At 38.8% G+C, this 21,365-nt stretch overlaps 2 protein-coding genes across 2 annotated transcripts in view; both read right to left on the reverse strand.

Annotated features, from left to right (window-relative positions):
* bcl2 (BCL2, apoptosis regulator) overlaps window positions 1-12,606 on the reverse strand; it is a 36,302-nt gene extending 23,696 nt beyond the window's left edge. Inside the window, exon 1 of the mRNA XM_005796018.3 lies at window positions 11,495-12,606. Coding sequence (XP_005796075.1) covers window positions 11,495-12,046 — 552 coding nt within the window. The 5' untranslated portion in view covers window positions 12,047-12,606. The remainder of the gene's footprint in view (window positions 1-11,494) is intronic.
* Window positions 12,607-13,690: 1,084 nt separating this feature from the next.
* On the reverse strand, window positions 13,691-21,353 carry kdsr (3-ketodihydrosphingosine reductase). Its single transcript, XM_005796019.3, has 10 exons — window positions 20,883-21,353; window positions 19,576-19,665; window positions 19,207-19,263; window positions 19,038-19,103; window positions 18,850-18,945; window positions 18,221-18,412; window positions 17,873-17,956; window positions 17,618-17,701; window positions 17,418-17,519; window positions 13,691-16,100 (listed from the first exon to the last, which is right to left on the reverse strand). The coding sequence occupies exons 1-10, from the start codon at window positions 21,069-21,071 to the stop codon at window positions 15,981-15,983; spliced, it is 1,080 nt and encodes a 359-aa protein (XP_005796076.1). The 5' UTR covers window positions 21,072-21,353; the 3' UTR covers window positions 13,691-15,980.
* Window positions 21,354-21,365: the final 12 nt, after the last annotated feature.

Consider the following 21,365-nt stretch of genomic DNA (forward strand, 5'->3'; position numbering starts at 1 on the left):
AGAACCCTGTTTGAATTCATATGAAAAATGAGCTTCTTGATTGAATTAAAATAAGTGAAAAAGAAAATCTGCCAAGAGTATGAATAATTTTGGGCCTTGTATGAAATCACCTCATATCACTTGTTAGGCACAGTGGAGGATCTCTGATGCTGTATGATTTGAATTAAGTGTGAAATTTTGCCTTTTAGTCCTAATCAAAGAAGAGTATGACTTAAGAGCTGCAGTATGTCATCAGCATAAGAGAATACTTTGGAGAAAAATATGTTTATAGTGAATAAAATAACTGAATGTGAGAATATCTAACATGTTCATTGTTTTTCAGCTGCAAACATTGCACATAACTGATAACTGTAATCTGAACTCTATTATACTAACCCACATAAAAATGCTTTCGGTTTGCAAAGAAAAATTTTTCTATAAGGCTCCAAGAGCTGGAGTTCATATTCCCAACACGGTGCTATTTTAATATATATATAAAAAAAAAAAGTACTTTTGGTGCTTTGTCCTAAGATGATCAACAATAGTGAGAGAATGGGAGGAACAGTTTGACCTTGCCCTATATTGATATGCTGCACAATACAAGGGCGTGCCTTGTGGCAAAGTCGACTAGTGTCTCAGTAGGCGGCTCATTATCCAGCTCCAACCCTGACAGGAAAGGTGAAAAAAACTCTTTTATCTGCCGTCTCAAATTGCTCAGTGGGACATTTTTTAATGCAGATCAGTGGCAGGTTTGTTATGTGAGCAGGAAAGATAGCACGGATGCAAACAGGTCAGGGGTTTGTGTGCAACATGACAATTACAGGACCACACAGGAGAAGTGATGGTAATGCTGCTATATTTAGAGGCCTCTCACATGTCCCTGCATTTTTCAAGGATCTGGAGCATCACCTGACACTGAGAGTCACGTCTCGGGTATTAGTGTGTCGTTTGTTCAGGCAAGAGGCATGTGTGTAAATATATACATCCTCAAAGTTTTTGAGTGAGACAGTCACAGGTAAAGGGACTAAAAAAAGATAATGTAATACCCCATGTGAGGTGTAGACAGACTTTATAGTTCCACTTGTGGAAGATGCATTTAGTGCCTGGGTTTCTCTGTTCCATATATTATTCATCAGTGTGTGCTTTGAGTGGTACAGAGGGGCTTTTAAATAGCTCAGGCATGTGCTCTTTGTAAAACCGGAAAGCAGAAGGCTACTCGACTACAATATTTTAAAGGAAATAGAATTACATAAATTTATCTACATAATTCATCAATCGTAAATCTTATTTGAGACCCATAATTAATAACAAGGGGATTTTTGCTCAAACTTCAAATATTCAAAAACTCCTTGCATCAGCAAGCATTCTTTAAAGCACACACTACCGACAGGAATATCTGGTGAAAAAAACAAAACAAAAATGGCCTAAACCTTTCACTGAGCCTTCAGAAAAGAAAACCTTTATTACATCTCCATTATTTATTTGCAATCACTGTTCCCCAACAGACATTCCTCCAGTTCTCCAGAGGAGGCCCAGAAATAAGCACACAACAGGATGGGGTGGAGGTTTCTCAGGGGAAAGGCGAGGTCATGGAAATAAAAAACAAACCCACATCACTTCATCACAGTAACTGTGACAGCCCAGTGTTTTTTGAGATAATCGAGTTGTTTGGGTGTTTGTCATGCTCAGCAGTGATTGCTGCACTTTTGGAACATTCATGAAACGCTCGGCATGTGTGGAATCAGAAAGATGAAGCAAATATGACGCAGAAGCACAAGCATAATATGAGGATGATTTGAAGAAATCAAGCTGCCTGTTTGACCCTTTCTTCCACTAAACCGCATGATCAAAAAGCGAGTTTTGTTTTGGAGAGACAGCATGTTTGTATGATCTAAAATATTTTTCAGCAATTTTTCACAATAATAAAGCATGACTAACAAAATTGTGGTCATGAAAATTATTTTTAATTTAGCTCTTTTATTATTTTCTGTAGTGCCTTTGTCCTGTTCAGAGTTGTGAGAGAGCTGGAGCCTATCAAAGCAGTTATTGGTCAAAAGGCGACTTAAACCCTTAATGGATCTTGAAGGCATCATAGAACCAACACACAAGAAAAAGAAACAGGCAGACTTACTCTAGAAGTCACTTGAGAATCACTAGTTAACCTAACAAGTGTTTTGAACTTGGGAACAAACCTGAGGATCCAGAGAAAACCACATTTGTTGTGGAGGAACATAAAAACCCATCAAAGACTCAAACCATCTGAGATTCAAAACCCAGACATTCTGGCTATGTGCCAACTACCCTGGAGCCAAAAAAAAGACAAACTCAGTTCAAATTGTAAAAGCTGCTGCCATACTGTTTCTTATCCTGCCACAGATGTTGGCATATCCAAAAATATAACCTTACTTGCTTCTAAACTTGAATAATAAAGCACATTTTCTGAAATGTCAAGACCTGTCATGCCTATGGCAGGTTTATGAAGAAAGTGATCCGCTCCTGTTTTGTAGATTGCATGTGTAAGTAAATGAAGGCTGTTGAGCGTAAGTTATCTTTGCTGGAACATCACTGTTTTACTCCAACAATTAATGATCACCTGACCAACTGGGGATTAAAGTCCAACGGCTCAACACACAATCACTCTGCCCTAAGTGGTCAGATAATTATTAGCTGATGTTTTCAGAAAATAGGTCAGACGGGTCCACTTGTTGGGACCACTTCAAGCATTCAGCATTCAGAGGTGAGTGAACTTTCATCAGTGGAGAGTACACATCTGTTGAACATCTACTTTACTTTTCAGAAGACATTTTTGATATGTTTAAGAGAAATTATTCATCTTTGTTTAAGAAATATCAGTAAGGAAATTTAAGGTCAGGATTTTTGTCTGGAAGACAAAAGCCTATTTAGAGATGATTATAGATCTCTTATAAAGACCAGATAGAACATATGTGAATGCATAGAACCTTCAAGAACATTCAGCCAATAGGAATAGTAACCTAAAAAAAGCTTGTAAAAGTTGTTCCCCCCGCTCCAGTTCATCTTATGAATGTCTTTTCTGCAGTCTAGCTCACAAAATCAAAAATGAAACCAGATGAATTTGGAACCATGCTCCATGAACTGATATAAATAAAACAAAACTTCTTGATCGCAATGTCCAAAAAGTATTGCATGTTTCAAGAAAAAAAGGTTGTACATATCCATGTACAAAACATGTCCATCTGTACAGCAAGAGTTTGATTATGCAACTGGTTTATGCTGCAGCCAGAAACAAAAAGTTTTTTAGTAGAGGAAAGAATATATTCAATGAAATACTAACTATTTCAGCGAAAACACAAAGCGCAGCAAAGGAAAATATCTAGATGTATATCTACAGTATAATGATGATCTTGAGCCATCCTGAAAATCCACAAATGACTTGTAGACATCTGCAAGTCATTTGCGGAGATTCAAGCTAAGCATCATTAAAAAAATCTTTGGTTAAAAGAGTAGGTCAAGTTAGAAAGTCAAAGAAAGAGAACTACGTGCCTTTGACAGGATTTCCAAAGTAGTTAGAACTCCTCAGCTTTTGTGATGATACAACCATAAAAATTATTTCTTGCAGATCAAAACTTTAAACAAATATGTTTGTTTGTAGTCTGTTGTGGCATTTAAGAGCTTTTCTTCTAGGATTGGCTAGTATTTAGATCAATGTTTCTTCCAATAAAGTCTCACCTGAAGAAAAGCTTCCTTACAGCAAGATGGTGCCACCACTGTTTTATGGTTGAAATGGTGTATTGAGGAAGTTGGAAGGTGTTAGTTTTTTGCCACATAGTTTTACATGTAGGCCACAACACCGTTTTGCACAACATGACTTGCTGCAAACTAAAATTGAAACTTCTTCTGGTTTTGGTGAACAATTGATTCTTCTTTCCATTGTTCCGTGAAAGCCAGATTTGAATTAAAGAGTGGTTGGTGAGAGGGTCAAAGCTCGTCGTATTGTTTTAAAGCCTAACTCTGCTTTAAACTTCTCATCCACTTTTTCCCTGACCTATCTTCTCTGTTTCTTGATCTCCGTAATTCTGGTCAATAATGCTCTGTGACAATCCTTCAAAGCCTTCATACACAGGTGACTTCTGGAGGAAATTGGTTGCACTGGATTTTATTTCAGGGTGTCAGACTGAACAGAAAGGTTCATCACACATTTTCAATTTTTATTAGTAAAAAATATTCCTTTCACTCCACAATTATGCACTATCTTGTGTTGGGCTATAAAAGCCCATTAAATGCATTGGAGTCTGCTGCTGCAATATGACAAAATGTGCAAAAGTGAAAAACATTTGATAACAACAAGAACATTTATGTTCTTTTATTCCAAAACTGTAAAATAACTTTGCACTCACTCCCCGTTGCAAGTCAAGCAATGCTCTCTGGACTTACAGTAAAGGGTTAACCCTGCTTTTGTATGCATTCCACACACAGAGCTGAAGGCTGGCATAAAAGGTCTTTGTGCATCCAGTAGATCTCTGAGAGATTTCTAGATGCCTGCTACTGGAAGAAGGTATTCTTGTCAGACCGATTCGAACAGTTAGAGCCCAGAGCAGCCTGCCTCTGTAGGAAACGTTTCTGAGGTTACAGTTGCCGAGCTGATGGGTGTAAACACAGTGGCAGATGGTGAGCGACCAAGGCCTGCACAGCAAGAGGGGTACCGCACAGGGGGAAATGTTGGCTCCCTCTTGCCACATTGAGCTCTCTTGTGGTGCGCAAGTCTCTATTAGAAAGAGAGTCAAAATTTAACTGGAAAATCTAAATGCTGTCAGACTCTCCAAGCACAGAGTTGTCAACATATATAGTGAAGCTAACTTAATAGTTGGGTAGGAAATAGCACTAATTGCCATTGTCTTGAGTATTTATTTAGTTCTGAGCTCAGATGGGTAAAAACAAGAAGGCTATGTGCATCCTTCTAATAAAGCTGGTCCAGACTGATGAACCGACTGTGACAGTACGCAGGGGGAGAAGAGAAGATTTGTAGCTTAGAACGGATGGATCAGTCATGACTTAGAGAGCTCATTACACTGGAAAACATAAGTCTTCAGATGTAGCAGGCCTTTCATTGTCTGTACAATGCTTTTTTTTTCTTCTAAGGAAAAAAACTTCAAAGCACAGCTAGGTATCGCCTAGAACAATTCATGGCTGCAGCCTTTATTAGTATTGACTTGTGTTAAACAGACTGGCTCTGCAGCTCTGGAAAGAAGAGAGATCTCAGCATGGAATTTTATATTTCTACCTTTCCTTGTATGCTTCTTTTATGATTTATTTTGTTTGGGTTATGTCTCCCCTCTGCCAGCACATCACCAATATAGAGATTAATGACTTCCTCTCTGTCCCACATAGCCTCTACAACGGGGTGCGGCAAGAGGCCCACTATACCATAGCAACATGCGGGTCCCACCCACCACTGAGCAGATTGTTGCTCAGGGAATCCCCCACAGGATGGACCCAGCCCAGGCTTATATTGTCTACTCTTAACAGACAAACACAGACACATACCTGTAACACAGAGAATTTAAAAGGCAGAAACAGGCCACCTGGTAAGACAGACATCTGATCTTAGTGTGTTTCAGATCAAATGAGAAAGAACATCTAAACACAGAGCTTTGCAAATTTATTCATACCCTTTGAAGATTTCCACACTTTATTGCATTGCAACCAAAGACTTGAATGTATTTTATGAGAAACATCAACTTCAAGAAATGTGAAGTGGAAGGAAAACGTTTCATGGTTCTCTTGTTTGTTTGTTTTTTACAAATAGAAATCTAAAAAGTATATGCTAAAATCTAAAAAGTATATGCTAAAAAGCATACATTTAGTCTGATACCTCTTACTAAAATCCAGGGCAAACATCTACCTTTCAAAGTCACCTGATTGATAAAAAAAGTCCACTAGCATGAAATATAATCTCGATCTACACATGAAGGGACTATTTGCAGTTTGGCACAAGCTATGAATGGAACACAAGAAGCATCTGGAAGATGGTCTATTCAGATGATCCTCTTTGGCAAACCTGGCAGAAACCTCAAAAGACCTGTAACCACTACAGCAAAACGTGATTTTATAAATTAATGACTCAGGGTACTGAATATAGATGCATGTCATATCTTTCAGATGTGTATTTGTAAAAAAAAAAGTAATACTATGTTGTTGTTTTTTTCCTTGTACTTCACAATTACACGCTCCTTTGTTGTTGGCCTATCACATTAAAATGCGTTGTTGCAATGTGTCAGAATGTAAGTATGAATGGTTTTGCAAGGCACTGGATCTTAACGTGTAATAATAAAACAGTTAGAAAATCACCACAATATTTAGAATAATTACCTAAATATCAATGCAAAATTTTAATGTGGCAGAAGTCTCATTTAAACCCATAAGCGCACCTCCCCTGCAGATTGATTGACCATCGTTAGTGTCTACCATTGTACATCAATTGTCATTTTTTACAAGTAGACCAAAAGACACTTGCATCTTGGAGCATAGCAAAATACAACAGAAAAAAAATGTCATAACATCAGCACTGAGCAATTTCCCATCAGGAACTAAACACATTTTCTTAATCTGAACTGCTTACGGTTAACTGTTGTGAAACTGCTGTTTTCCTCTTAAGGTTCATTTTGGCACATAGCAGTGTGTGTGTGTGTATGTCCGTATGCGTCCGCATGCATGTGTGTGCACACGCGTGCCCCTGCAGCCAGTCAAACGCCTCAGGTCAGGCATGTAATTTCTGGACTCGGACGCCGTCTTCGGCTGCTTTGTTCAATCACTCGCTATTTACTGCCTGTAAATAAACACAGGTGTGCAGCCTGAGCTCAAATTGGAACATGCAATTTCCCTCCAACCAAAGGTCAAAATTTTAACTAAATATTTGGGACAAAGAAAGGGACCTTGTTTCAAATTCTGGGGTGTGGGAAGTAATCAGGGCAGAATGGGAGCAATTTCACCCTCAAGGGGGTTCAACGAATACAGTGAGGGCTTGTCACTTCTAAGGGACATGCTGTAGTTCATTGAAAGGTACATCTGACTCACTGCTGTGTGCAGACTTAACAACGATCAGTGGGCATTTCTATTTTTGATGCAGCTTTTCAAAACAACAAGAAACAGAAAGTTGTTGAGAGCTATTTCAACACCACTTTTGTATTTCAAAATGCCATAATGTGTTGATTGGTCCCACAACATTCACATTTTCTACACAGTAGCACACCAGACTGAATGTGACCATAAGTACAACCTGTCTAAACAGGCATTTAACCATGTTTACTGAATGTCTTCATTGTTTGGAAGATGTATAAACTCTTTATACAGAGCAAAAATACACAAGTGTAAGGTTTACCTGGCAGATGGCGGATAAAACTGACCTGTGTGTACCTCAGCACCAACTCACACTCCTCACAATTAGGTCATCTCGCCCCAGCGAAACCCCAACATCAGATTAAACATAAGCACATCGGCTCCAACACAAATGCTAGATTATTTTCTCACAGTGGAAGCCATTGTTCTGCCCACATCGTAAGGAGACTGAGGTCACATCCTTTTCCTTTGAGGGTGTTCAGGCATATCCTACAGTAAAAAAAACTTCATCATGTTGCCTGTTTAAACAGCTGATTTTATGACTCAACACAAGAAACAAAGAAAAGCATGTGGTTTGAGTTTTATGTAAAAAAAAATTTTAAAAACGAGAAAAGTCATTTATGAATTTTACATACTGATATCTCACACATTAATGGTCTCAGAGATCTATTGGACTACAGGCACAAAATATTATCTATCTTATATATTTCTATCTCACTTAATACAAAATGCTTGTATGACTTTGTTAGAATAAGTGTAAGCTATTATTATGAGAAGCAGAGATAAAGTGACTTAAGCCTGACACTCATGTCTATTTGAGACTTTTATTTTGAAGTAAGAAAGGAAGTAGTTCTTTGTTGTTCTGCTGTGTTGACAGTTAAACAATACTAAAATATAGTAATGTTCATAACTTATGAAAATCAATCAATAATTTCACTTAATCTTTACACAACTTTAACTAAATATCCACTACAGGTATAAGAACCTTCAACATTGAACGTTGACGTGGCTGATTAACCTCTTCCTACTGCCTGTAGAGCGCACCTTCTGAATTTCTATGTTTTGAGGTGCAGGGTCACCACCTGAGTAGATAAGATACTGTTTTGGATAAATAAATGGTCCTCCATTGTAATTTAAAGTGACCAGTAACATAAAAAGAGCTATGTATGTTTTAAGTACATAGCTAATCTAAGTCTAATGTGTGTGTTCTTGAAAATGATAGAGTTAAATCGTAAAAATAAATTTTTTTTTAAAAAATCATTCACAAAATGGAAGCATTTTGAGTGCAAAAGAAAAGATATAAATGATTTGTAAGCTCTGTGAGAAAATATTACCGAACACTGCTGCAGCTGCTGAAGTTACCATCCTACTTGTGACTTTCTATTGGTGACAAATAAATTTACTATTTCACAGTTTTTAGGAACTGTGGACCAAATTTAATCCTGTCTTGTTCAAATCTTAAGCACTAAAATCTAAAGTACTACGACAGATTCAACTGGATTGCTATATATAGCACAGAGCAAAAAGATTTACTGATTTTGTAAAAATAAAAATAGAAATAGCATTTTCAGCATTTTCTCTAGCATTAGGATCACAGCATGAAAACAAAGGATGTATCCAATCATGATTTTTGGACTCAAAGTCATTTAAGACTAGGCGTTAACCGATGCCAAGTTCCAGTCTTTAGTGCAACATAGAAGCCTTGAAATAAGAATCTGTAATGGGCAAAGTAACACGGGGACTTCTTACATTCAAAATTATAATAAGCATGCAAAAAATGAGTAAATAAATAAAATATGGAGCCAGATTTCACAGAGCTTATCAAGAGCACAGAGTGTGTCTCAGTTATTACAGGACATGCTATAACCAAAACAAACACCTCAGGGAATTCCCCGCATTCAAATTAATACAAATCCACATCAGCATTGATCTATCTAGGATGTCAAATTTAGCTTCAGTTAAACATATTTAAGGTCCGTTTTTTGATTAGAATAAAACCTTTCAAACCAACCCTAACGCCAAACATTTGCCATAATAACAATCCCTCAATAATCCTGTGGATTAAAGGATGCTATTTTCTTTCCCACCCCAGCTGATGCAGACACAGTCATCTCCACCCAGCTGTAAAACACAGACTATGATGACCTACATTATTGTACAGTGGGCACACACTCTAGGGATTGTAGGCAGGCGTCTATGCAGCTCTAGGCTTTAAGACACAGGTAGAAAAAAAAGAAAAGAAAACCTCGATGCACAACAGAGGACTGCATGTTAAACACAGTGGCTGCAGATTAGCTCTCTGTTCCTGCAGGGCCCTCCCTCTACTGCCTGCCTTTGATATTTGGCAAAACCTGTCACCTCCAGGGGCAAGACAGACACAAGGGGAATGTTAAACGGTCCTATCCTTTGAGATGAAACGTTCGATATGAATCATTGATGCCGCTCATCTTCAAACTCTCTTTCGCTCTCTCTCTCACATACACACATTCACATGTATATGTATATATATCCCATTTATCATAGCTTCCAGCTGTTACGGCCATGCAGCACAAATGCTATGTTCTTATAATGAGCAACTCCACTAATTAAAGGCTAATTCATTACAGTTTGGTTTAATGGCAATGTAGAAGTTGCATATTCTGCACTTTTCACACAGAAACTGCAGGACGATATGCAAAACATTTTCCTCAAACATGATATTGTACAGTTCCAACAGGTTTCTCTCAGAGTGTGTGCATCTACGCGGGAAGGTCAACGTTTAGAAGGTTCATGGGTTCATGTGCCCTTTAGTAGTGCTTCGACAACCTAACGTGATGCCCAGAGGCTTTAACACATTAACCAGAAGCTCGCAGTGCGCTGACATGTGTCTGGTGCTCTTCACCCTGCAGGAAACACATTCCAATGCAATACATGGCAGCATGCAAGGGCAGAAATGAGGTGTTACAGGTGCTGGACCACCAGCTCCTGACAGCCAAAGTGTTTCCTTTAAGGAACTTATTTAAACCTACTTGTTATTTATGGAAAAACAGAGTTCTACCATCCTGTTGCTTTATAAAAGGTGGTGTGGGATGGGCATTGAAAATGGGCCAGCTTTGAAGGAACAAATGCAAAAAGAGGAGATAAGTAAGTAGACAATGTCCCCTCATCTTTAAGGTTAAATTCTGAACAAAATCATTCATATAAGCACATATACTCCCTGGCTGGGAGAACAGTCCTGCAGTCCCAATGCATTAAACTTCCATCCCTTCCCAACGAACCTTTTCCAGTTGATGAGGTTGTCAAAGACAAATCCTGTATTATTTATACAAAACCTTGAATGGTATTCCGTGATTTCATTACCTAGTGCCTTAACCAATATAAAGTGCTTATATGTAGGAAATCAATAAGCCAGTCCTCCCCTCATCAGAGGTGTACAACAAAAGATCCACTTGTAGACCATAACGTTTTTATTTTTATTTGTAACCGGCTGCCACTTGATGCTGTTTTGTAGAAATTTGCTTTATTTTTGAATGCAGATGCTTCTTTTTGGAATAAGGTCATTTTCTGTCTCTCAGTGACAAATGATAAAAAAAAAATGTTGCCACTCAATGTTTAATATTGGCACAAGCAACCGCACATTTCTACAATTTTGCTTATTTTCATTGGCTTCCATTTTATTTCAAAATTAATTTAAGGATTTGCTTCTATTTCGTTTATTAACAGGCGAGCTTCATTTCATCTGTCTAAACCACTGCCCTCTCTCATGTACCATCTCGCACTGATGGCTACACATGTTGCAAAGAGTCGCTTGTCATTTCACTTCTTCACCATTTTGTCGGTTGTTATGTTTGGTTTTGTTGCATAACCCTTTTAGCATTGTTCTTTTCACTTAAATATTGGTTTGTAAGGCAGTTACAGTGAAGCTCTTCTTTCAAAATAAAAAATTAAATGTTAAGCATACAGGATAGTCAAACTCGTTAAATTCTAAACCAGCTTTAACTTCCCCAATTTTTCATTTAGACATTCTCTTCTTCTTCCTCCTCTTCTTCTTCGTCTTCTTCCTGACAGCTGTCCGTCTACAACTGGCTGTTGAGTTTAAAGGGCGGGACTTATCTCAGAGCGTGGGGAGGTGTGACCTAACCCTTAATTCTTATTGGACGCGAGGACTTTAACTGCCAACGTGGTCATCCAATCAGCAGCTCGTACAGGAAAGGCCGAGCTCGCATTGAGGTGCGTCACAAGCACATCTTCGAGGATGATTTTATTAATGACCGATCTCACGTGTACTTTCGGTTCTGAGCTGTAAATAAAGCCACAGAGCGCCCACTGTGATCTCAGCCAGTGCCCGGTTTCAAACCCACGCACTCGGACCTAAAAGAGGACTTTTGCGCCTCCGTGGCAACAAATCTGCAAAGCGCTTAAGAGGCTGAATCAGACCTACCCATCCCCCGTTATCTTGTATCCAGCTGTCAAGGGGTCCATTTAAATATTCCGTCATCCACTCCGCGATGTTGTCCACCTGCGATGTCATCTCCTCTTTGGACGCGCACTCCACGCACACCGTGCTTCCGAACTCGAAGAAAGCGATAATCCGACCCCAGTTCACCCCGTCCCGGAACAGTTCGTTTATGACCTCCGCGAACCTAGTCCTCGCCGTGTCTCTGGTGAGGTACAGCTGCTGCGACATCTCCACGAAGTCCAACTGGTACAGTTTCTCGAGTTCGTCCCCGGCGTCGCGCAGGACCCGGTGGATGTCTGCATACGGGTCGGACTGCGAGATCCGCCTGCAGAGGCGGTGGGGGTCGCTGTCGCTGTCGGGCCCCGGTCCTGCATCGCGACATCGCCGAACCAAAGTCGGTGAATGGTCACCTAAACCTCCGTTATTAGCAGCGTCGTCGTCCGGGACTCCGTTAAATCCCCACACGTATCCCCGTTTGGAGAGTTTATGGCAGATGTAGTTTTCCACGATAATGCGATTGTAGTCGTTCGCCATCCCTAAAATGTGACACTTAGTGTAAATCAGAGCGTGCCCTAAACAGAATGCATTCTGGTCGAAATTGTACTGTGCTGTTCAATCCCACTGCAAAGCCTCGTCTAAATCTGGGTTTATGTTGAGATCTAAGCAACGCAATTAATTATTCCACTCTACAGGCGAAAAAATATTTAATAAACTCAGAAAATCAATTTGAGAGGAAAAAAAATGATTTGAATCTCAAAAAATCCCCGGTTCCGTTTGAGCAGGAGTCTTCTTTTCCCGAATCCTTGCAGGGACACTGCTGGGGAGAGATCCAATATGCGGAAGAGCTTGGAGTAGTTTGCTTGTTCCTGTGCACATCCCCCAGGCGTAGATGAGCAGCGATTAGAAAAATATATGAATGAAAGTCAAAGTTGTGCGCGCCTGAAGGGGGATCCACGGCGGCTCGCCGGATATTAACCCCCGCTACAGGCCGAGCAGACGCAGGGCTGTGAGTCAGACAAGGTCGGACTGGGTCCTCTTCAGCGATCACTCCTCATATCAGCAGCAGCTCCAGCCCACCACCAGTGGGCCGCTCTCTCTTACTGACGTCAGCTCAGAGTCTCCAACTAGATGGGGGGGAAAACCCTTTTTGTAGCCAGTATTTGTGTAAGTATTGCTCTATAAATGTATATGCTATTAAAAGCCAACTTTCCGCAAGAACACGTTCCTTTCATTTTTAAGATTGTGCACGAGAAAACGGCTCAGCTTTCTTTTCATCAGGTCCGTTCTCCCCCTTGTGGTTGAAAGAATTTACTAAACATTTGGCCCCATATACACATACAAAAATGTTGAACTTTTGCACTTCTAGGCACGTTACCAGCTTAAAATGTTTGTTATTGCAGTTTTATGTACTTCACCACCACTTAAGTAGTGCACGACTGAGTATAAAAGCGGAGTAAACGGATAATACTAAAAAAATAAAATCTGGAAATAGACGTGTTCATCTTTATACAACTCATTTTATTCTGAAACACCTAAATTAGAGCAACCAATCAACTTCACAAGTCAATTATTCTAAATAAAGTTGATCTATGTGTACTTAAAAAAGAAAGTTAGGTGAAGACCTGAGTTTTTTGTTCTTTTTTTTTGTTGTTTTTTGGGACAATATTGGTTGAAAATGGTTGCCGCTCTGCATGTAAATACAGGACAGTCATGGAAGAAAACCTGTAAGGCATTATAAAAGATGAGACCAGAGCAGAGGTTTACCTCCCAGCAGGACAGTGCACTTAATACTACACCCAGATATAGTTCAGATAAAAACATTTTCGTATGTTAGAATGGTCCAGTCAAAGTCCAGACCCAAATTCAATTAAGATTTTGTGGCAAGACCTTAACCCTTCTGTTTAGGAATGTTCCTCATCCAATTTATTTCAGCTATAAATAGCTTGCAAAGAGCAATAGGCAAAACATTCTACTATATTATTTAGAATTTATTAAAAAAAAATCTCTATTGTTACTTCTAATATGCCCTGCTTTTCTTCCAAGAGGCATTTCATCTTTTGCAAGGCACTGTACCATGTACAATCTCTTAATCCCACATAGATCTACTCCAGCACTACTGCTAAAGTCTTACTGCAGTACTCAGAACAAGAAGTAAAACTAAAACACTTAGGCAATTGCTTATTTTTTCAATACAATTATTTATTTTATCATGTAAGAAAATAAGACATACGAACGTTCCACTTTTGAAAACTTCTTTCAATGGCACACAAGGTGAAGGTGTTAAATCATTTTGGCAGAAACAAAACAAAAGAGGAAAAAAAAAAAGAGCAAAACACAAGAGTGTGCAGAATGACTTTCATGTTCAATATTCTTAAAACTGATTAGGAACATACTGATAACACTATTGAGGAGCTGGGGAGACTAAAGCTTCAGTTTTCACCGATGTTCAAACATACTGTAAGCATAGGCTTTAATTGCATAGCTTAAAGGTGTTCAAACAAAACTGCTTCTACATAAGCTACATGTTTCACTATGTGGTGCTACCTCGAGGGGTATGGGGGTAGGAGAACTTTATAAAGCAAATACATGCAGGATAATGAAATAATCTCCAGGTGTAGGGCAGAATGCCTTTAAACCAATATCAAATGAGAACATCATCAAACAAGTGTCATCCATTCCCACGTTCATATCTTGGATTGAATAAGGCTTTTTTTCATCATCAAAAGAATAAAAACTGATAAAATACAGAGGAAAATATTTAATTTTATAGGCAACAACAAAAAAATATGTGGATTAAGTCACACTGTTAGATCTGTCCTACTCGTAGCTTCTGACTTATCAGTTGTCACCTCTTAAGGCTCAAAATGACTCAAGTAGCCCTACGCCATGGTTTCTACAACCGACGACCAACAGAGCAGCAACATAGATTTAACATCTTTTGGCATTCAAATGTTGGATCTAAAAATAATAATAGTCTAAAAGCCTGATTTGAATGTTGGCATGAAGGTACATTCGTTGTAAAATGGGCTAAAGGAAGACTGAGAGTCTATGATGCATTTCTTAAGTCTCTGTAGCTTGAAAGAGTAGGAAAGATAGAAGTTTATTCAAGGCTTGACAGAAACCAGACGGAAATTTAGAACCAACTGTGGAACTACTGGTCCAAACTCATAAGGACGTTGCCTGTCTGAGTGATATTTTGGACTTTGTGTAAAAACAAATCTCTTTGCTGTCAGTGGACCTAAAGAGACAGGACTCGAACCAGCGAGTCACGTCTTGACCTGACTCAACAACCCAACAGACAAGCGGATCCCGACAGGATCCAAACTCGGATGCATTGACACACACAAAAATAATGATAAATCAGAGTTGGGGTGCAGTGTATGAGCTTGTGCAGGTGAAAAGTGAAATCATGTGCTGGCTTTTCTCCTTTCGCCCTACCTACGACTTCATGGCTTCAACTCGCAAAAAAATGCTTCTTTTCTAAGCTGGAATGATGAAGAAAAGACTTAGAGACTTAATAATCGAGAAGATTAAATCAAATGGCTTTTCCGTCCCTCAATGGTTTGGCTCAGTCACAGTAAAAACACACATTCATGCACACAGTTCACCCACAATTATTGTTTTTTTTTGTTGTTGTTTTGTTTTTGTTACCCTCACTGCATTTAAAATGTAGAGACATCAATATAATTTGGAAAGGATATTTTTTTACATTTCCAAAATCAGAAATATTGCAAAACAAACAAGAGAAAAAAGAAAACCACTCACTCAGATATCAATAAAGAATACAGTTATATCACTTCACAGCTTAGTACACAAGCAAAGCACAAAGACAAAACATCATACGGCAAAAAAAAAACCCCACAGAGGTTCAGTCAGAGGTCATTCAGTCAAAAAGGGAAGGCGCTTTGCCTGCAAAGACTTGAGGTACAAAACCTATTTAGTGAAAACTGTAAAATTCTCAGTATAAAGTGGAGATACTTCGGTGATATAATGTAACAAGACGGCTGAAAGTGTAAGCTTACTTTCTGTTTTACATTATAGCTCGCAGTAGGAAGGAATTTTAAGCCATATTTGGTACAACTAGTCAAGCTGTCTTCGGATTCTGTACGCAAGGAGAAAAGAAAAAGCACTAGTGTGACTCAGTGCTTCAAAGGAATCACGTATTATAAAAACTGCAATGTTTAGTCTGCCCCTTCTCCTTTCCATTCCTAAAACGAGGAATTCACATTTAAACAAAGGTATTCCCTGTTCAAAGAGGGCAGAGAATGTAAAACTTAAACTTTAAGGAGAAGTGATGTCACCAGAAAGTAAACATAATACACTATGTTTTACTGTTCTTTTCATAGTTGATATCAAACTTTTGGCTTGTATGTGCGTTCCCACTCAACTGTGTACATTTGTAAAGACGGAGGATAAAGCTGCAGAGGAAGAGGAGCAGTACTGGGCTGTGAGGACTTTAAGGCTGCGGCTACTCCCTCTTGTCGGCTGCTTTCGATTGCTCCCTCTGAATCATGCAGCGGCGTACGATGCTGTCAAAACTCCCCAGGTAGAAGAGGGCGATACTCCGAAACAACCCCATTGTGACAATCTGTGTGAACAATCAAAGTTATAACCACATGTACAGCAAACTGGCATGCTTGAGGTCATGTTTTAATCGCATCTCAATAAATTAGAACATCACTGAACAATTTATTTCAGAATTCGGAAATTGAGACTCATATATAATTTACATTCGACACACAAGTGTGTGTGATATGTTTTGTTTATTTCTGTCAACTATGGCTTAAAGCGAATGAGACCCAGAAACTCCTTTTCACAAAAAATTAGAATAAGGCAATCAAAAATATTAACACATTATGTTTATGGTCATTCTATGGCCTGCACCGTCATGGACAAAAGTGCTGACTTGACAAGTGTCATGCTGTAATCGTGAAGGAGGGACTGCTAAAGAAGATGGCTGTTCATGTGGTGCTGTATCCAAATATATTACTGGAAGAGTGAGTGGAAGGAAAAAGTATGGTAGAAAAAAGAAGCAAAAGCAACAGGGATGGCTGCGACATTCAGAAGACTGTGAAGCAAAGAAAATTCTCAAATTTGGGGCAGAGTCATAAGTCGTGCTACAGAGACTAATTGTCATGTTTCTTGTAGGCATTTCTAATCTAAAAAGGAATACAGGAGCATTGGGCTGTCACTCATCGGCTCAAAACCGTTTCCCTCAGTAAAACATGCCGGTGTTGTTCAACTGTGTTTTACTAAGTGCAATAAATCAGCCATCTACCAGAAAATTAAAGAGGTCGTCATATTTCCTGTTGCTAACAAGCTTTATAGATAAATTTGAGAGTAGTTTGATACCTTCCCACATTACCGAACCTACAGATTTTTGATCTTAATCAGAAATCTGATTTGAATATTCTAGGCAGCAATATTGACCACAATATTGTTGCCCAGATAATCTATGGAGTATCATCAAGAGGAAAATGAGGGGCCCAACAATGGAGAAAAGTCCAGTGCTACTTTTAAAACAACCTGGACTTCCTTAACATCTCAGCAGAGCCTGAACACATCTATGCCACGCAGTGTTGATGATGTAATTCATCCTTCTGGCGAGCACTGAATGTATGTCATGAAAACAAAGGCGTGAAGATACTTTTGCAGTAGGCCAACAATTATGTATAAAAAATTATTTTAAATCACTTTTTAGTCTAATTTCCTTAAAAACTTTACTGTGGGTTTTTATTAGATAGAACCCATATTCCAAAACTTACAGAAGTAAACGCTAAATATATATCAGTTTGTAATTGATACTATATATAAAAAAGAATTACGTTTTGAATTGAATTACTCAAATCTACATCTGAGAAAAATTTCAAGTTACTGAGCGGCACCTGTATGTGTATGTTTGTACCTGCTGGAGGCCTTCTGTGATGGAGGTGACAGGTGACATTCCACAGGTGAGAGCTGATAGCATGTAACCATCTGGGCCAACTGAGCTGTTAAAGTTTCCTTGCTTCAAAGACAAAAAAAAAAACCCAACAGGGAAGCTTAAACTTTAACACAATATGCATTTTAAAGTTGAGTCAACAGTAGCTGAAAGGATTTTCTTACCACCGCATCCCTGACAAAGATTTTGGCCACTTGGTCAGGCTGCCAAACTCCAGATGTTTCAGAGATCAATTTGGTCTCTAAAGGCTTGGAAGGGAAAGAATGAAAAGCAAAAGCTGTGAGAAATTAGAAATGACTGTTGCTTTAGTTGCTAAATAAAAATATGCTAATCCATAAATGAATATCACAAACTATTCAGTGGAACTAAGTATCTATAACCAGATCCTTAGTCCCGATTAAGATTTAAGATTAAGGCACCTTTGATTTGTTTTCTTCAGCCAGTAGTGGAGTGTCCGTGTCAGGTGGGAATGCCACAGTCACATAGATATTGTAGGGCTTTACCTGGAAGTCAATAGTAGCAAGACCAAAATATAAATGACACTAATAGCTTTTATGATAAACAACCTCCCCCCATTTTCTATGACTGTTTTATGATGGGAGTCATTTTTCAGCCCCGCCGCCATTAACATAAGAATAATCTCCTAAAACAGTTTTAAAAATATGTAAAACTATTTCAACTACCTGTATTTTGCAGATAATTTCAGCTATTGTGTGTCTGATAGGTGTGAAGAGAAAAATCAGTGCAGGAAAAACAGGTAAACAAACCTCCATCTGCAGTGCCTCTGCCAAGCCACGCAAAGCAAACTTGGATGCAGAGTAGGCAGTGTACCCAAACAGGCCGATCTGACCCGCCTGGGATGACACAAACATGATGCGGCCCATTCTTCGCTCCTTCATGGTGGTTATTACAGCTCGAGTCGGATAAACGCTGCCCAGGTAGTTCAGTTCCATCATTTCCTACACAACATAAAGCCAAAGTTCACATCTAATGCAGGAGAACGGTCCGTACTGAAGTGCATTTCACAATTTAAATATGATTGTAAATGTTCAATTAACAGTTGTAGAGATTTACTTCTTTATAAAATAAGACAATATTAGGTTTTATTCAAATACTTATTTTATGAGTCACTTTTTTTTGCTTGACCTATTTATAGATCTGTGTTATTGAATGGTTTAGCAACACTAAGTATCCTTCTAAACAGGAATAAAAGATTGTAATAGAAAACTACTACTCTAAGCCAGGCACTTCAAAAAAAGCTAATTTTCTGCTCAAAATTGCTAAACCTCAAATTTCAATTTGCTTTCAATGTATGAAATATGCAATATTACTTACAATTAGTAAGTTTTAAAGGATCCTATTAACCTCTTTAAGATTAGAAGTCACTGGTACTCACCTTGAAGCGCTCCACCTCCATTTCCTCAAACTTTGCAGAAATGGACGTTCCAGCGCAGTTTATAAGCATGTCAACAGGCCCAAGCTTCTCCTGAGCCTGCATAGCAACAAAATCCCACTTTTATAACACTACTCTAAATTATTAAGAGAATCTGATATGTCCTATCAAAGTGAAGAGGGTAACATTACCTGTTTTATCACATTTTCCACCTGCGTGTAGTCACTGGAAACATCCACTGACACGCAGAGCACCACCTGAATAGAGAACGAGATTTACAAATTCAATCAGATGTGAGGTTCTAAATAACATGATGAAAATGACCAGACTGTAGAGTGGATTTTTAAAAGATAAAAATACCTGCTTGTCATTGATGGCATATTTTTCCACCTCTTTCTTTGCTCTTAGTAATTTCTCCTAGAAGAAATGCTGTATGTAATTATTCTATTATAAAAACATATTGCTTTTGAAATGAATTAGTTTAAAGCAACTGTAATACCATTCATATGTATTAGATTACACTGGACCAAGTGAATTAAACAACATATTTCAAGAACAATAATTATAAGTGTCAAACAGAAACTAAATTTTTGCACATGATCGTTCACGTGACATGGAATAAATTCACCCTTACTTGCGCAGGGTTTGACGTAAAACAAAAAAACTAAGAGTTGACTGTAATAACAGCTTGTGGAGGACTGGAAAGACTGGTTAAATGTTTGCACTGACCTCGTCTCGAGCGACCAGAGTGATGAATGCTCCTTGTCTGTAGCACTGAACTGCGATGCTCTTCCCAATCCCACTGGAGCCTCCTGTCACCTGATCAATACAGCAGCAACATGCAAAGGTCAGGGAAGCTGAGAAGATGTAGTAGCAGAGTATTCACAGCACACCTCGAAGAGTTGAAAGGGGAGTCTTTATAGACTTTCATTTAAATGAACTGTAGGTTATTTACTGGGCAATAACCAGAAAGGTAATTCCGAACGGACAGCGTTACTACTTAATATATATTCTAGACATTGCCACAGAACATTTACCAACGTACAATTTATTCCTCTAATATTTCTGCAAATCATGTGACAATACATGCTTCACTGTTTGATTATTTCATTCTGTTTGGAATATATTGATTATAAAAACATCACTTTCAGAGCTTGTTAGGGATCTAAACCACACCTATTCTGAAAGCAAACCTAAAGGAATAAAAGCCAGTGACATGGCACATTTCAATCTCATTAAGTTATTAGCAAGACCTCTGTTAGTAGTAGGTATAGGATGATTACTGACATTAAAGTAAGTCAGTGCTAAAACTTTGCTAAAAAAAACTACCAAATGCTCATGAAAGTGTCAGAATGACTGGGGTTTTAGAGTTATAAAGAATATAGTTTATGCAGTACCACCTGTTGCTGCGCATAGCTGGTCAGCTGGCAAAACAAAGGCTAGAAAATGTTTCCCTTGGTTACAATAAAGACAAAACTGAAAACTATGACTTGGTATCAGAATGATCTGTACATCTTTAGTTAAGAAAATATGCTTTAATGCAGGAATTAGGCTTATTCATACAATTTTTCTTTTTTTTCTTTTAACTCTATAACCATAAATTGATATTGGAGCAACAAAGATAAAATATGTAATATTAAAATCAATCCATGTAAAAAGAAAAAAAGACAATATTTCGTCTGAAAACTCAAAGTATATCGTGCTCAGTTTTCTTTTTTTATATATACATTTATACAGACCTGGAAAATATTGAAAACCAAGGATCGTTTTCCGTCCTACGTAATAACCCTGTGTTTGTCGTGGGCGTGTTGCTCCATAATCCCCCCCACCCCCCAAAAAAATATATGTATATGGGATTCAGAAGAAACAAGTCGAAAGGTTAAAGCACTCCTTCGACTGTAGCGGTGGATGTGTCAATGTCTACTCAGAAAATAACTTTTATGTACTGTGTTAACCTGGCGCTACAGCCTGGAGGCGGCTGCACTCTCCAGGAAAGAGTGGACGTTAACTGCCGTTAACGAAGCGGAGGTACTCACCACGACGTGGGCCCCGTTCAGCTTCAGAGGTTTGGGGCTTATGAGAGGCGATATCATGTACAGCAATAACACAAAAGCAACAATGAAGGCGGCGACGACAAGAAACATTATGAACGGTAGAAAGAGCCACCAGGAATGGACGAAGAGCCAATCTGAAATCGGTGAACTGAACTCTTCCTCAGAGGACATGGGGGAAACCTTAGCTTGCTTGCTAGCTAGCTAGCAGGCCAGTTTCTCCGCTCCGTTATAACAGCTGTGAGGCGAGCGGCGGCCCTGGGAGGGGGAGCTGGTGAAGCGCAGACCTCTGGGGAGGGGTCGCTCCAAGTTTTGGCAGCTGGTCAAAGACTTATAACGGTCAGGTTAACGAGCCGTCCTGGACTTTAGCCCCTTACGACAAAGCGCTGTCCGTAGAAACTAAAACAAACCGAACTGTGTACAGTAAACGGTCATACTTGGTACTTGTAGTCCTAAAGTGAATGTTTC

This window comes from Xiphophorus maculatus, chromosome 6 (assembly GCF_002775205.1).
Source record: "Xiphophorus maculatus strain JP 163 A chromosome 6, X_maculatus-5.0-male, whole genome shotgun sequence".
In the NCBI taxonomy this organism is placed as follows: Eukaryota; Metazoa; Chordata; class Actinopteri; order Cyprinodontiformes; family Poeciliidae; genus Xiphophorus; species Xiphophorus maculatus.